Consider the following 16,532-nt stretch of genomic DNA (forward strand, 5'->3'; position numbering starts at 1 on the left):
CCTCACCTACGTCCTCTGGTTCCACACACAGATTGTCACTTTGGTCCTTAATGGGCCCTACTCTTTCCCTGGTTATCCACTTGCTCTTAATATATTTATAAAATTCCCACTAGTGTCTTTTCATAACTCCTCTTTGCTGTCCTAATTACCTTTTTAAGTACCCCCTTACACTTTCTATACTCCTCTAGGGCTTCTGCTGTTTTCAGCCCTCTGTATCTGCCGTAAGCCTCCATTTTTTCCCTTATCCAATCCTCTATATCCCTTCACATCCAGAGTTCCCTAGATTTACACCTTTACAGGAACATGTTGGCTCTGAACTCCTACTATTTCCTTGTTGAATGACTCCCGCTGGTCTGATGGTCCTACAAGTAGCAGCTCCCAGTCCACTGTGGCCAAATCCTATCCTTTTATATTGAAATTGGCCTTCCCCCAATTCAGGACCTTTATTTCCAGTCCATCTTTGTCCTTTTCCAAAACTACCTTAAATCTTAAGTGTTATGGTCACAATCCCCAAAATGCTCACCTACTGACACTTCTACCAGTTAGTCATAGAGTTATAGAGGTCTACAACACAGAAAAAGGCCATTCGGGCCATCGAGTCTGCATCGGTCAAACAATTACCTAACAATTCTAATCCCATTTTCCAGCACTAGGCCCATAGCCTTGTATGCCATGGCATCGCATGTGCAAATCCAAATACTTCTTAAATGTTATGAGGGTTTCTGCCTCTACCACCCTTTCAGGCAGTGAGTTCCAGATTTCCACCACCCTCTGGGTAAAAAAATTCTTCCTCACATCCCCAATAAACCTCCTGCCTCTTACCTTAAATCTATGTCCCCTGTCTATTGATCCCTCCACCGAATGAAAAAGTCCTTTCCTGTCTGCCCTATCTATGCCCCTCATAATTTTATACACCTCAATCATGTCCCTTGTCAATCTCCTCTGCTCCAGGGAAAATAACCCCAGTCTATCCAATCTCTCCTCATAACTAAAACTCTCCAGCCCAGGCAACATCCTGCTAAATCTCCTCTGCACTCTGTCTAGTGTAATCACATCCTTCCTATATTGCGGATTCCAGAACTGCATGCAATACTCTAGCTGTGGCCTAACCAGCATTTTATACAGTTCCAGCATAACCCCCCTGCTCTTATATTCTATGCCTCGGCTAATAAAGGCAAGTATCCCATATGCCGCCTTAACCACTTTATCTACCTGTCCTGCTACCTTAAGGGACCAGTGGACATGCACACCAAGGTCCCTCTGATCCTCGGTACTTCCCAGGGTCCGACCATTCATTGTGTATTCCCATGCCTTGTTTGTCCTGCCCAAGTGCATCACCTCACACTTCTCCAGATTAAATTCCATTTGCCACTGATCAGCCCATCTGACCAGCCCGTCTATATCCTCCTCACTATTTACCACCCCACCAATTTTCGTGTCATCCACAAACTTACTGATCAACCCTCCTACATTCAACTCTAACTCGTTTATATCTACCACAAACAGCAAGGGACCCAACACCAATCCCTGTGGAACCCCAGTGGACACAGGTATCCAGTCAAAAAAAAAATCCCTTGACCATCACCCTCTGCTTCCTGCCACTCAGCCAATTCTGAATCCAATTTGCCAACTTGCCTTGGATCCCATGGGTTCTTACCTTTATTATCAATCTCCCATGTAGGACCTTATCAAAAGCCTTGCTGAAGTCCAAGTAGACTACGTCAAATGCATTGTCCTCATCTACACACCTGGTCATCTCTTCGAAAAATTCAATCAAATTGGTCAGACATGGCCTCCCCTTAAAAAAAACCATGCCGACTGTCCTTGATTAATTTCTGCCTCTCCAAGTGTAGATTAATTCTGTCCCTCAGAATTGCTTCCAATAATTTCCTCACCACTGATGTTAGACTGACTGGCCTGTAGTTCCCTGGTTTATCCCTTCCTCCCTTATTGAATAACGATACCACATTGGCTGTCCTCCAGTCCTCTGGCATCTCTCCTGTGACTAGAGAGGTATTGAAAATTTTTGCCAGTGCCCCTGCTATCTCCTCTTTTGCCTCACTCACAGCCTGGGATACATTTCATCCAGGCCTGGAGATTTATCTACTTTTAAGCCTGCCAGACCACTTAGAACTTCCTCCCTTTCTATACTAATTTCTTTAATCATATCACAGTCCTTGTGCCTGATTCTCATACCCACGTCGTCCCTCTCGCTTGTGAACACCGACACAAGTATTCATTTAGAACCCTAAGGGCAGGATTTTCCCCCCATTGGGGGTGAAGTTGAATGGCAGGTGCGCACAGGCGCGCTTTCAATCAGAAATCCCAAAATCGAGAGTGCGCTCTTTTGCACATGCGCACGAAAGAGCGTACTCATCTCCCTGAGGCTAAGTGCAGCCTCAGGGAGATCGGCTCTAAATGTAAAAAAACTAAAAATAGAAAAATAAAATTTCCCTGACTTGTCCCCACCTGTGACACTGTCACATGAGTTGGGACATGTCAATAATTTTTGCAAAAACTTTATTAAAATGTTTTGAAACCTACATGAAAACTCACCCCACCCGTGGATGGGGTTTGATGCATTTTCTAGTTAGCGCCGGGGCTCCTGGCCTGCCCACCAACCTTAAGGTTGGACGAGCAGGTCCATTAGTTAGTTTAATTACTTGATCAAAGGCCTCAATTGGCCATTGACAGTTCGGCAAATGCGCAGCTGATTTTACTGCACCCCCGCCTTCCTGAAAATTTAAATGGGGCGCAGTGACATTGGGAGTTCTACCCGATGTCACCGCACGTCATTTTATGCGTTGGCAAGCAGGCCCCGCCCCCGCTCGCCAATGGGAAAATCCTGCCCAAAGTCTTCCACACACACAAATTACCACTATGGTCCTTAATGGGCCCAACTCTTTCCCTAGTTATCCTCTTACTCTTAATGTGCTTCTAAAATAACTTTAGATTTTCCTTTATTTTATCAGCCAATGTTTTTTATGCCCCCTTTTTGCCTTCCTAATTTTCTTTTTAAGTTCCCCCTATACATTCTACACTCGTCTAAGGCTTCCGCTGTTTTGAGCCCTCGGTATCTGCCATAAGCCTCCCTTTTTCTCTTTATCCAATCCTGTATGTCCCTCGACATCCAGGGTTCCCTGGATTTATTGGTCCCACCCTTTGTCTTTATTGGAATATGTTGGTTCTGTACTCTCCCTCACTTGCCCAGCTTTATTCCATAAGATTAGATCCAGTACCACCCTTTATCTTGTAGTACTTTCTATGTGCTGGTTCAAAAAGCCCTCCTGGGTGCACTTTAAATATTCCAACCCCTCTAAGCTTTTCACATTAAGACTATCCCATTTAATATTGGGGAAGTTGAAATCCCTTACTATTATTACCGTATTATTTTTACAGTTCTCTGAGATTTGCCTACATATCTGCTCCTCTATCTCGCCCTGACTGTTTGGAAGCCTATAGTACACTCCCAGCAAAGTGACTGCCCCCTTTTTGTTTTTAAGTTCTACCCACATGGTCTCATTTGAGGAATCTTCTAAGATACCATCCCTTGTTACTGCAGTGATTGACTCCTTGATCAATAGTGCTATGCCACCTCCTTTTTTAATACCCTCCCCCCATCCCCCCCCCAACCCCTTGTTGTGCCTGAAGATTCTATACCCTGGAATATTGAGCTGTCAGTCCTGCCCTTCCCTCGACCATGTCTCTGTGATAGCAACAATATCATATTCCCAAGTATTAATCAACGCCCTCAACTCATCTGCCTTACTTGTAAGACTCCCTGCATTAAAATAGATGTAATCCAGCCTTGCATTATCCCCTTGTACCTTAACAGGTCTATATTTGCTCTGCCTTCCAGACTGACCTAGTTTCTCTTCTATATTTGGCCGTGCGTCACCCCTTCCTGTACCTCCACTCTGTATCCCATTCCCCTGCCAAATTAGTTTAAACCTCCCCCCAACAGACACTAGAAAACCTCCCCACAAGGATGTTGGTCCTGTTAAGGTTCAGGTGCAACCTCTCTGACTTGTACAGGCCCCACCTTCACCAGAAACTGACCCAGTGATCCAGGAAACTATAGCCCTCCCTCCTGCACCATCTCTTCAGCCACACATTCATCCTCTTTATCCTCCTGTTCCTATACTCACTGGCACATGGCACAGGGAGTAATCCAGTGATTGCAACCTTTGAGGTCCTGCTTTTTAATCTGCTACCTAGCTCCCTAAATTCTTGTTGCAGGACCTCATCCCTCTTTCTACCCAAGGTGTTGCTACCAATGTGAACCACGACTTCTGACTGTTGCCCTCCCCCTTTAGAATGCCCTGCAGTCTGTGACATTCTTGACCCTGGCACCAGGGAGGCAACACACCATCCTAGAGTCATGTCTATGGCTGCAGAAGCTCTTGTCTGTACCCCTCACTATTGTGTCTCCTACCACAATTGCTCTTGCACTCTTACTCCTCCCCACTTGTGCAGCTGAGCCACCCACAGTGCTGTGAACTTGGCTTTGGCTGCACTCTCCAGAGGAACCTTCACCCTCACCATTTTCCAACATAGAAAAACAGTTCTTGAGTGAGATGCACTCTGCGGCTTTCCTGACTTCCTACCTGCTTCCCTTCTTCTAACTGGTGGTCACCCATTCCCCCTCTGACTGCACTTCCTTTAGCTGCAGAGTGACCACATCTAAAAACGTGCTATACACATAACACCCAGCCCCGCGGATGCTCCGCTGTGTCTCCAGCAGACGCTCAAGCTCTGAAACCCGTTGTTCAAGCCAGTGGCACTTCCTGCACATGTGGTCATCCAAACCACAAGGACTGTCCAAGAATTCCCACATGCTGCAACTCGTACAATACATGGGACTGAGCTCCATTGCCATTCTTTTTGTTTGTTTTAATTAAAAGATTATTTCCTTAAGTTTAAGCCAAGTAGCAATTTAGCTTTTCTTAAAAAAAAACAAATGCTGAGACTCTGACTTTCTGTAATGTTGCTTTAAAGTGGAAAAAAACAACTTACCCCCTACCTACCAATCATCTCTCTTGCTTGTCCTGAGAGCACTCCTTTCAAATTCCAGCACCACTGAGTGTCTGGGTGAGAACCAGCTCCCTCACAGGTAAACTCCGCTCCGCTCTTTATACAACCTTTCTGCTCCCTCACAGGTAAACTCCGCTCTGCTCTTTATACAGCCTCTCCGCTCCCTCACAGGTAAACTCCGCTCCTGCTCTTTATACGGCCGCTCTGCTCCCGCTCCAATCCCTCACATGAAAACTGCCGCTCTTTAGGTCCTCCTCTCGCACTGTCCTCTAGGTGCTGCTGACTGCCTGCCCTAGGGTTGTCCTCTTGCACTCTCCTCATGTTATTTGTTCTGTTAACTTGGTCAATTGTTCAGTATTATTCTCATTGGGCTTCAGATATTTTGTAACATGATTGTATTATTTACCCTATTTCACATTGTTATAAACTGTATTTATATATGTGTACATAAAGTAACATAACTACAATTCTATGAAGACTTGGAACAATTGACTTTGTTTATATCTGAGTTGATGTTGGTGCTATTTTTTACACCAGAACATTAAGTTATTTTAAGTTTGTATTGTTATCATTATAAGATGTCCAGGTACTACTGGAAAGTAATGGTCAACTCATCAGTCAGGTTCCTCGGAAGATTTGAAAAAATGACTTCATTCGTTACTTTGACACATACACTTCTCTTTCAGTAACAGTTATAGTTCACAGTTTGTTAACATTTATAATTATTTCTCAGAAATAGGTCTGTACAGGCTAGGGTTTGATTGGACATCTGATTTACAATAGAAACAGCCTGGAAGATTAGGCAGGATTTAATTCCATGGTTCCCCATGCTCAGTAGTCTGAAGGGGACTTGCTGGGGTATTGAAGGGTCTGGACAAGCCCCTTGCCTTGGCAGACACACAGATGTATGGGGCACAAAGAAATTGGAGGTGCCCTGTGACTGGCACTCCCCATTCCAGTAAGGTGCACACCTGCAGATTCCATCCCAGCATAACTCTTGGGATAAAGGGTTTTCAGAACCCTATTTGAATCTCTGATTTAATGTTAATTTATCTGATCATTGTTCATTGAGATGTACCAGCCTTGATGCAATAACTGCAGCCTGCAAACAGATTCTGTAGGTTACAGGGCTTTGTTGTTATTGATGATGTAACTGAGAACTGCCCTTTATCCCATGTGACTAGTGTTCCGCAACCTGTGGGGAAGCTACACAGGGACGTGATGTGATTTGCAGGAAAATGAGCAGAGATGGCGTTCCCGTCACTCTAAACAACTCTGATTGCTCCCACCTGCCTCGCCCACTATTGCTGAGGTCTTGCTCCTTCCTGTCCTGTACCAGTAAGTTTAATAATTTCCTGTTTTACCGTTTCAGAATAATTAAAGCATTGCATTTAAGTCTATAAACTGAAATTGCAGAAAGTAGCAATTTTAGTTTTAAAGTACAAGAATGTTTCAGGACAATTCCATCGATGATGACTCTCTGCAGTAGTTTTATATAATGAGATAAAAATTCCAAAAGCATTCAATTATTTATTTCAAGCAAACCTATACAAACCTCAGTATTTATTTTTCAATTGTTCTGATTTCACAACTATTTTAATATTTATGATCAAGCATTATTTTACCACCCTCATTTACTCTTAAACTTACTCTGTTTCCAACCTTTCAGGGAGGTCGTGATCAGCAATTATCCAGTGACACATCAACATTATTTTCCGATGGTCTGCTGGAGATATCAAATATACTAATTTCTTTAAACGTAATTAATATTCCTGTACATTGCCTTGTCAAACAGCTGAGGGTCTGACAATCGATGCATGTTTTCTATTGTTCCTGTGCGTACAAGTGTTTTTGCATTCACACCTGGCCAGGGCATTCCTCTGACAGGGTGAGTTAAAAATTAGTGCCAATTCTGGACTCCAGGCTTAAGGCTGCAGAGCAGCATATGTCCAAAGCTAGTCATGAAAATAGCTGCAAATTGATGTCAGATCAATAGCCAGAACAAGCTACAGGTCACACCCCCAACAGCCCACACCTCTAACCCGAGAGCACCTCAGCAGTAGAAGCCTTTGGAAGGATCCAGTATGGGAGGTGGCAGGGGTTGGGAGGGCGGGGTGGGTGATGTAGGAGGGTGGAGTGGGCAATGGAGGGGAATACTGATCACAACTACAATGGAATCAGCCAAACACAGGTTACATCTCAATCCATAGGAAGGAGTTTCTCATAAAACAAAAGTCTTATGTTCTTACCTGTGGTTAGTGTTGAGGGCTACTGCAGTATCCTGAGCAGGAAAGCCTGTCTCACTTTTCAGAAAGGTCCAAGTATTAGGCCCTTGGGGCTTAACATCTGTTTCAGAAAATGAAGCACTCCATTCCTACTGATCAGCAAAAGTTAAGATTTCCTCCGTGCCTGATTCATTTAGGCAAGTTTCCTATTGCAGGGTCATGTGCACTCACCTTGTGGCTGGTTCATTCAAACCAGTAAAGCTTTAGACAAGAAAATCCAATGTTTTTCTGCTCAAGTGTAATTTGCTTTGAATGTCTGTTTTTTGGCTGTAGGAATGAACAGAAAGGAATTGAAACCACCCCATCACCAAGGACCTCATATACTGGGCCTTCAAAAAGTATATGTTCAGTTAAAGAAAGAAAGGAAACTGCAGTTTGCCACTGGTGGGCAAGCATACCTGCTTCCCAAAACATCGGTGGTCATCAAGTGTCCTGTTAGAAGATTCCGGAAATCCATGATAACATGGGAGAAAGATGGAAAACATTTGTCAAGCTCTCCCCATGTCACTGTCACTCATTTAGGTTATATCAAAATAAATCATCTGAAGCCTGTAAATATTGGCACCTATACATGTGTAGCTGGGCTTGTGCGTGATAATTTTGTGATTAAAATAATTGGAAACAACAAGAAACTGATTGAGTCACCGTCCAGTAACCAGGAAGCAGGCATTGGGAATGGAATTTCAAATAAAGCACTAAGTCCCAAGGACAAATATCTGCCTGGTTTGAAGATGAATGGTAGCATGTCGGACAAAAATCAATTCTTCTTAAACTGCCAGAGTCAATATGATGGAATTATTCTTAAACTCCTGGAGATAAAAGGTTGGTCTCAAGACAGCCTAGATTCAAGGGAGTCCCAGGGATCCACAGAGAAGGACTTCACATCTGTAGAGGATGCTAGCATGGAGTCTATCATTCCATTAACATACGTAATAGATCAGGTAAGATTGGAAGAAATTAGGAGGGCCATATCACAGCAGACTGATGATCTGAAGGATGTCTATGCTACCCAAATTATTGGCCAGTTAGTTGCTGAGATTTCCAAGGGCCAACCAGATACCAATAAATCCAAACAGAAACATGGGGAGAGAAACTCTGACACCAGTTCGGTGAAACCTTCTTTCCATAAATTTGCTACCAATGATCATGGAGTATCAAAATTATCCTCAGTGGATTGGTCCAGTTCTAAGGAATCTATTCATACATCTAAAGAGTTAATCAAGGCACCAGTAATACTGCAAAAGACCAATGACAAAGGGCTGTCTCTGTCAGCAGAGGTCATTGCTGATGTGGGGCACACAATATTGCTGACTGACTGGACCCATAAATTGATGTTGAGGTGTGAAGCAGAAGGAAACCCAAAACCTGTCATTAGCTGGACAAAGAATGGCCAAATGTTGAAATACAGCCACAGGTAAGATCAGTTTTATTCAGTATGTTTATAGTGGTTGGGCTGTTGGTTATTAGTAAATGTGTTGATGCATTCATCACTGTTTATCCTCTTCATACATGTATCTGAACCCTCAGACAATAACAACTCCAATGAATTGAGTACATCACAAGCTGGTAATATTCCAGATGGTTCAGAGTCATCACCTGCCATTGCAGTAATTACAGTCGAGTGTCAGATTTAGTGTAATCTTGTTGTAATAGTAATAATGTTTTTGAAAAATCTTACAAGTTCAAAACTGTTAAACAAATGATGATTTTGCCAAGTTAATTAATTCACATCACTTTTTTTTATAGTTGTTGATTTGGGTTTGGCACATAGCCAACAATAGTTTGTGCTGCAAAGATTCACATAACCAGAAGTGATGTCAATTGCTTCATTACAATGTACACGTTGAAGTGTAAACTTTGGGCTTCAAATTCTTTATTTAAAAGAAAATTTAAAAATAGATAGTTCACAGCTAGCAACACTATGCAGTATTTAACAGTAAGTTTTAAAACAGTTCACCAATTAATGTTTGCCTTTTAGCTAGAGATACCAGATGCTCACTAACACCTGATGAGGCAGATTTCACATCAAACCAATTGCATTTGTCACACTGATTCTATAGGTGTTCAAGTCCCAGCTCCCGATGTGCTGAAATGTCACTGAGCTGGTTACTAGGTGACTGGACAGAAACACATGCAAGAATGACTGAAATTAATAGCTCAGACTTTTGTAATTTTATTAATTTTATTTACTCAAATAAACAATAAAAATTTATGTAGACTTGACTGTAATTCTAAAACTTTCCTTCTATTCTATCTGTAATCAGCTTTTCTTCTTTATTCTCTCTCTTCACTTTTCCTTTATTTGAACCTTTAACATTATCTCCTACCTGTATTTAACATTCTATTGTTAATAATATTTTAAACATTCCACAATCTGCACCATGCCTCACTGCCCATTGGGGGTTGAAACCCACAGTTACGATAGTTAGTGCTTTGGCAGAAACATGTTTTAAGCCAGGAAAGAGTTGGAACATTGGTGTGCATCCTGGACACCTGGTTGGAACAATTAGGTCAGATGTATATAACATTTTCCCAGGTAGTCCAAGTGTATGGTAAGATAATTTGTTGGTCAAGGGAAGAAGGTACTCCAAAATATGTCATCACCAATGCGCAAGGGATTTAAAACAATCCAAAAGAAAGAAAACAAAACTGACCAATTTCATTTTGAAATCTTTGATCATCTCCATTTCCACCACCCTTGGGTAGGTTGGATGAAGTAGCAGTTGTGGATCATTTTGGAGATAGTGACTATAATACAGTTCGATTGAGCATTATTATGGAAAAAGATAAAGATAGAACAGGCATAAAAGTTCTAAATCGGGGGAAGACAAATTTTACAAAGCTGGGAGGTAAGCAGGCCAGAGTGGACTGGATACAACTAATAGGAGGAAAAACTGTCACCAGTGGGGAGGCATTCAAAGGCGAGATTCTAAGGGCACAGTGTAAACATGTCCCCAAAAAGAAAAAGGGTGGTACTGCCAAATCTAGGGCCCCCTGGTTATCCAAAAGCATACAGGCCAAGATTAAGCAGGAAAAGAAAACTTATGATAGTCACAAAAGACTTAATACTGTAGAAAGCCTAGAGGAGTATAGAAAGTACAGGGATGAGGTTAAAAATGGAAATTAGAAAAGCAAAGAGAGGGTACGAAAAAATATTGGCGGCTAAAATCAAAGAAAATCCTAAGATGTTCTACCAGAGCATTACGAGCAAGAGAATAACTAAGGAAAGGGTTGGGCCTGTCAGACGTGTACATGGTAACTTGTAGGTTGATGCTGAATTTGTGGACAGGGTTCTCGATGAGTACTTTGTCTCTGTCTTCACTAAGCAGTGAGATGATACAGACATTCTAGTTAAAGAGGAGGAGTGTGAAATATTAGATACAATAAGCATAATGAGAGAGGATGTACTGGAGGGACTGACATCCTTGAAGGTGGATAAATCACCAGAGCTGGATGGATTGTATCCCAGGCTGTTAAAGGAGGCCAGGGAGGAAGTAACGGATGCTCCGAGGATCATCTCCCAATCCTCACTAGATACAGGTGAGGTACCAGAGGATTGGAGGTCTGCGAATGTTGTACCATTATTTAAAAAGGGTGCGAGGGATAGGTCAAAAAATTATAGGCCGGTCAGCCTGACTTTGGTGGTAGGAAAATTATTGGAATCAATTCTGAGAGATGGGATAAACTGTCACTGGGAAAGACACAGATTGATCAGAGATAGTCAGCAGGGTTTTGTTAGGGGGAGATCATATCTTACTAACTTAATAGAATTTTTTGAGGAAGTAGCAAGGAGGATTGATGAGGGTAGTGCAATGGATGTTGTCTACATGGATTTTAGTAAGGCACTTGACAAGGTCCCACATGGCAGACTGGTCAGGAAATTGAGTCCCATGGGATACAGGGGAAGGTGGCAAGTTGGATCCAAAATTGGCTCAGTGACATGAAACAAAGGGTAATGGTCGATGGATGTTTTTACAAATGTAAAATGGTTTCCAGTGGTGTTCCACTGGGTCAGTGTTGGGGCCCTTGCTGTTTGTTGTATTTATATTAATGATTTAAATGGAAATGTGGGAGGCATGATTGGGAAATTTGCAGATGACACAAAAATTGTTCATGTAGTTGAGAGTGAAGAGGATAGCTGTTGACTGCAAAATGATATCAAAAGTTTGGTTGAACAGGCAGAGAAGTGGCAAATGGAATTCAATCCAGAAGAGTGCGAGGTAATGTATTTGGGGAGGGCAAAGAAAACATAGTAATACTCAATAAATGGGAAGTTATTGAGAGGGGTTAAGGAATTGAGGGACCTTAGAGCACATGATCACAGGTCCTTGAAGGTGGCAGGGCAAGTGGACAAGGTGGTCAAGAAAGCATATGGAATGTTTTCCTTTATTGGACGATGTATTGAATACAAAAGCAGGGATGTAATGATGGAACTGTATAAAACGCTGGTTAGACTACAGCTGGAATTTTATGTACAGTTCTGGTCACCACATTACAGGAAGGACATAATTGCTCTGGAGAGAGTAAGAGGAGATTTACAAGAATGTTGCCAGGGCTAGAAAATTGCAGCTATGAGGAGAGATGGGATAGGCTAGGGTTGTTTTTTTTAGAACAGAGGAGGCTGAGGGGTGACCTAATTGAGGTGCACAAAATTATGAGGGGCATAGATAGGGTAGACAGGGAAGACTTGTTTCCCCGGGCTGAGCTGTCTATTACCAGGGGGGCACAGATTTAAGGTGATTGGTAGAAGGATTACAGGGCACATGAGGCAAAATGTTTTCACCCAGAGGTTGGTAGGAGTCTGGAATTCACTGCCTAAGTTGGTGGTTGAGGCTGAAATGCTCAACTCATTTAAAAGGTACCTGGATCTGCATCTGAAGTGCTGTAACCTGCAAGGCTACGGACCAGGGGCTGGAAAGTAGGATTAAAATGAGCAGATAGTTTCTTTTTTCTGTATTGACCAGAGCAGACATGATGGGCAGAATGGCCTCTTTCTGTCCCATAACTTTTCTATGGCAGCTAATTCCAGGTCATTGCCACTTGCTGCATAAAAAAATTCTTCCTCATATCCCACCTGTGTCTCATGCCCAAAACCTTAAATCTGTGCCTCCTGGTCCTGGCACCATTAACTAATGGGAGCATGTTTTCTTTGTCTACCTTATCTAAATTTGTCATAATCTTTTACACCTCTATCAAATCTCCCCTTAACCTCCTTTGCTCCAAGAAGAACAGTCCCAGCCTTTCCGGCCTAGGCTTGTAGCTAAAATCTGTTATCATTGGAACCATTCTGGTAAACCTCCTCTGCACCCACTGAAGGGTGCAGCCTCACATCCTTCCTAAAGTTTAGTGATCAGACCTGGCTGCAGTATTTTAACCGTGGTTTAACCAGAGCTTTATAAAGGATCACTAGATGAAAATGAATGCAATTTTAATTTTCCCCAACATTAAGAACAACAACATCAGGAGGTAAAAAGTTATTCCTTTCAGTTGGACTATTTCCAAAACCACACGCTTTGTTACATGTTTAACTATGAGAAAGATCTCCCAATAAGAGTGCAGCAAAATCTGGCACTGAACCAAACAAGGAGGTTTCGAGTTCAATCCTAAATCTCTGTTGAGTTAGTTGATTTCAGTTAGAACAGTGGTTGGGCTGCAGTAATTGGTCCCCCTGCCCCTGGACTACAGAATGGAAAAAGTAAGCCTTTCAATTCCTGGTGTCTATCCAGCAAACTGTTGCCAGAAAGTGTACATATGTAGAAATCAGATCAGGCCAGGGTCGGTGTCTGTATTCCCCTGTGATTGAACAGACTGCCAATATTCACTGTTTCAGTTTGCATGAAAAGAATGGCTCCTTGGATTACCAGCAGTCAAGAATCTGTTCTTCACTGTCAGTCACCATCAACAGAGCCTCTAGGAGTAAGAAACGGAAACAAAAATATTCAAAATTATTTTATGTACCTTCCTTGTTTTCCAGAGGTTTTTGTATATGGCTTTGAATAGGCTGTACTCTTGCTAATGGCCATCTTTCACAGAACACCTCTTGTTTCACTTCAGTGTAGGGTTATGTACATCTTAAAAGTTGCTGTGGTATCCGAGAATTATAGAATCGTAGAAAGCTGTAAAAAAAATGATCTTCTGTTTGTGGTGCGCATTCCACTTGTCAGATCCTTGAGTTAAATCTTTATATTTAGAATTAGAGTAACAGTTATTAAAATATTAACTAATGAGACTGATTGATACCTTTGCCTACATCAGGCCTGTTATTTTTAAGGAAAAATGTAAAGTTCTGTTTGGATTTAAGAAGGGACCTTTTATAATTGTCATTATATTTCTCCTCAGAAAGCCTAAATGATCTGATTTGGCAGCAATCTGTAAGCCTATTGTTCCTCTGGTGAGAGCAGTGTATCTGTAAGACATGGCAGGAATATTGTATCCAATTATGCTCAATTAAATTGTGATGGAAATAAGTCACATTGAATTTCTTCAAGTAGATTGAATTGAAGACAACTAAGAACCATGATTTTAAAATGAGGCAAAGTTAATTCAGAGGATTGTGTTTATATGAAGATACACAAAATGTCATGACTTGTCTTTCTTCATGACCAATGCTGACTGACCATAAGACCATACGACGTAGGAGCAGAAGTAGGCCATTCGGCCCATTGAGTCTGCTACCACATTCAATGAGACCATATCTGATCTGATAACCCTCAACTTGCTTTCCTGCCTTTTCCCCATAACCCTTGATTCTCTTACTGATTAAAAATCTGTTTATCTCAGCTTTGAATATATTTAACGACCCAGCCTCTATAGCCCTCTGCAGTAAAGAATTCCACAAATTGACTACCTCAGAGAGAAGAAATTCCTCCTCACTACTGTTATTAGTGGGTGCCCCCTTACTCTGAGATTATGCCCTCTGGTCCTACACTCTCCTACAAGGGGAAACAACCTCTCAGCACCTACCCCGTCAAGCCCCATAAGAATCTTATATGTTTCAATTAAGTCACCTCTCATTCTTCTAAACTCCACTGAGCACAGGCCCAACCTACTCAACCTCTCCTCATAAGAAAATCCCTCCATTCCCTAGTAAACCTTCTCTGGACTGCCCCCAATGCCAGTATATCTTTTCTTAGATAAGGGGACCCAAATTGTTCATAATATTCTAGGTGTGGTCTAACTAGTGCCTTGTGTAGTTTTAGCAAGACTTCCCTATTTTCATACCCCATTCCCTTTGAAATAAAGGCCAACAGTCCATTTGCCTTATTACCTGCTAAACTTGTATGCTAGCTTTTTGTGATTCATGCATGAGGACCTCCAAATCCCTCTGTGCTGCAGCTTTCTGCAGTCTTTCTCCATTTAAATAATATTCAGCTCCTCTATTCTTCCTGCCAAAGTGCATAACCCCACACTTCCCCACATTATACTCTATTTTGCCCACTCACTTAACCTGTCTATATCCCTCTGTAGACTCTTTATGTCATCCACACCACTTGCCTTCCCACCTATTTTTGTGTCATCCACAAACTTGGTGATAGCTCATTCACTTCCCTCATCCAAGTCATTAATATATATTGTAAATAATTGTGTCCCCAGCACTGATCCCTGTGGCATTCCACTAGTTACAGGTTGCCATCCTGAAAATGTCCCCCTGTATCCCAATTCTCTGGGCAGAATTTTCTCTTTGGCATGTTGTGGAGCAGGCCCCACATGCTGACACGTAAAATGACACACGGTGACGTCGGGCATGCGTCTTTCCAATCTCCCGTTTGGTGGGCACACACTGGAGTTGGCTGCGCGCTGGCCAAACTGTCAAAAGCCTGTTAAGGCCATTCAAAAACTGACTGAGGTAATTGACAGGGCTGCCTGTCCAACCTCAAGGTTGTCGGGCAGGCAAAGAGCCCAGGCGGCTTTCGCGTTTATCATGGAACCTCATTCATGGGGGGATGAGGTTTCATGAAGGTTTTATTAAATAATTTTTTTAAATTTTGATGATTTGACTGTCACATGAGAGGACATGTCTGAATAATTTTAATCTTTCATTTCTTCAAACTTTAAAACTGAAGTTAATCTCCATGAGGCAGCTCCGTGCCTCAGGGCGATTTCTGGGCTCTTTCACATGAGGGCAGGCCCCGACTCTCCCTCCTCCCCCATCCGCACAAGTAGCACTGAGCACTACCAAGCACACGTCACGCTGGGCAGGCCTTAATTGGCCTGCCCACATAAATTGGCGGCGCGCAGCCGATCGCGGACAGTGATCGGCTCCGCACCCGCCCGCGCCCGCTCCCGGTCCCAACCAGCCCGCCCAACAGGCAGAAACTTCTGCCTTCTGCCTTCTTTTATTTAGCCAATCCTCTATCCATGCTAATGTACCAACCCCAACCCCATGGGATCATCTTACTAAGTAGCCTTATGTGCGATACCTTATCGAGCACCTTTTGGAAATCCAAATATATTACATCTATTGTTTCCCGTTTATCTATTCTGCTCATTATCTCCTCAAAGAATTCGAATAAATTTGTCAGGCATGATTTCCCCTTCATGAAGCCATGCTGACTTTGTTTGATTAGATAATGCATTTCTAAATGGTCTGCTATTACATCCTTAATAATAGACTCCAGCATTTCCCCAGTGACAGATGTTAAGCTAACTAGCCTATAGTTACTTGTTTTTTGTCTCCCTCCCCTTTTTTGTATAAGGGTGTTTCATTAGCAGTTTTCCAATCCTCTGGGACTTTTCCAATCCTCTGGGACTTTTCCAGAATCTAAGGACTCTTGGAAGATTACTACCAGTACATCCACCATCTCTGCAGCTACTTCCTTTAAAATCCTATGATACAAACCATCAGGTCCAGGTGACTTATCGGTCTTTTGTCCCATTAATTTCCGAGTATTTTTTCTCTAGTGATAGTTATTATATTTATTTCCCCCTGGTTCCCTATTATTATTTCCCCAGCCTCATTCTCTAAGAGGCTTATATTGACTTTGGGCCTCGCTCTTCCTTTTTATATTTTTAAGGAAGCTCTTGCTGTCTGTTTTTATATTATTTGCTAGTTTACCCTCAAAGTTTATTTTCTCCCTCTTTATTATCTTTTTGGTCATCTTCTGTTGGTTTTTAAAACTTTACCAATCCTCTGGCTTACCACTAATCTTTGCCACATTGTATGTTTAATCTTTCACTTTGATACTATCCTTCACTTCCTTGGTTAACCATGGT

At 42.2% G+C, this 16,532-nt stretch overlaps 1 protein-coding gene across 1 annotated transcript in view; it reads left to right on the forward strand.

Moving 5' to 3' along the window:
• The window catches only part of LOC121276782 (ADAMTS-like protein 1), a 128,350-nt gene that overhangs the window by 61,315 nt on the left and 50,503 nt on the right, over positions 1 to 16,532 (forward strand). Inside the window, exons 2-3 of the mRNA XM_041185327.1 lie at positions 7,593 to 8,733; positions 10,026 to 10,168. Coding sequence (XP_041041261.1) covers positions 7,593 to 8,733; positions 10,026 to 10,168 — 1,284 coding nt within the window. The remainder of the gene's footprint in view (positions 1 to 7,592; positions 8,734 to 10,025; positions 10,169 to 16,532) is intronic.

Source organism: Carcharodon carcharias, chromosome 4, assembly GCF_017639515.1.
Source record: "Carcharodon carcharias isolate sCarCar2 chromosome 4, sCarCar2.pri, whole genome shotgun sequence".
NCBI lineage: Eukaryota > Metazoa > Chordata > Chondrichthyes > Lamniformes > Lamnidae > Carcharodon > Carcharodon carcharias.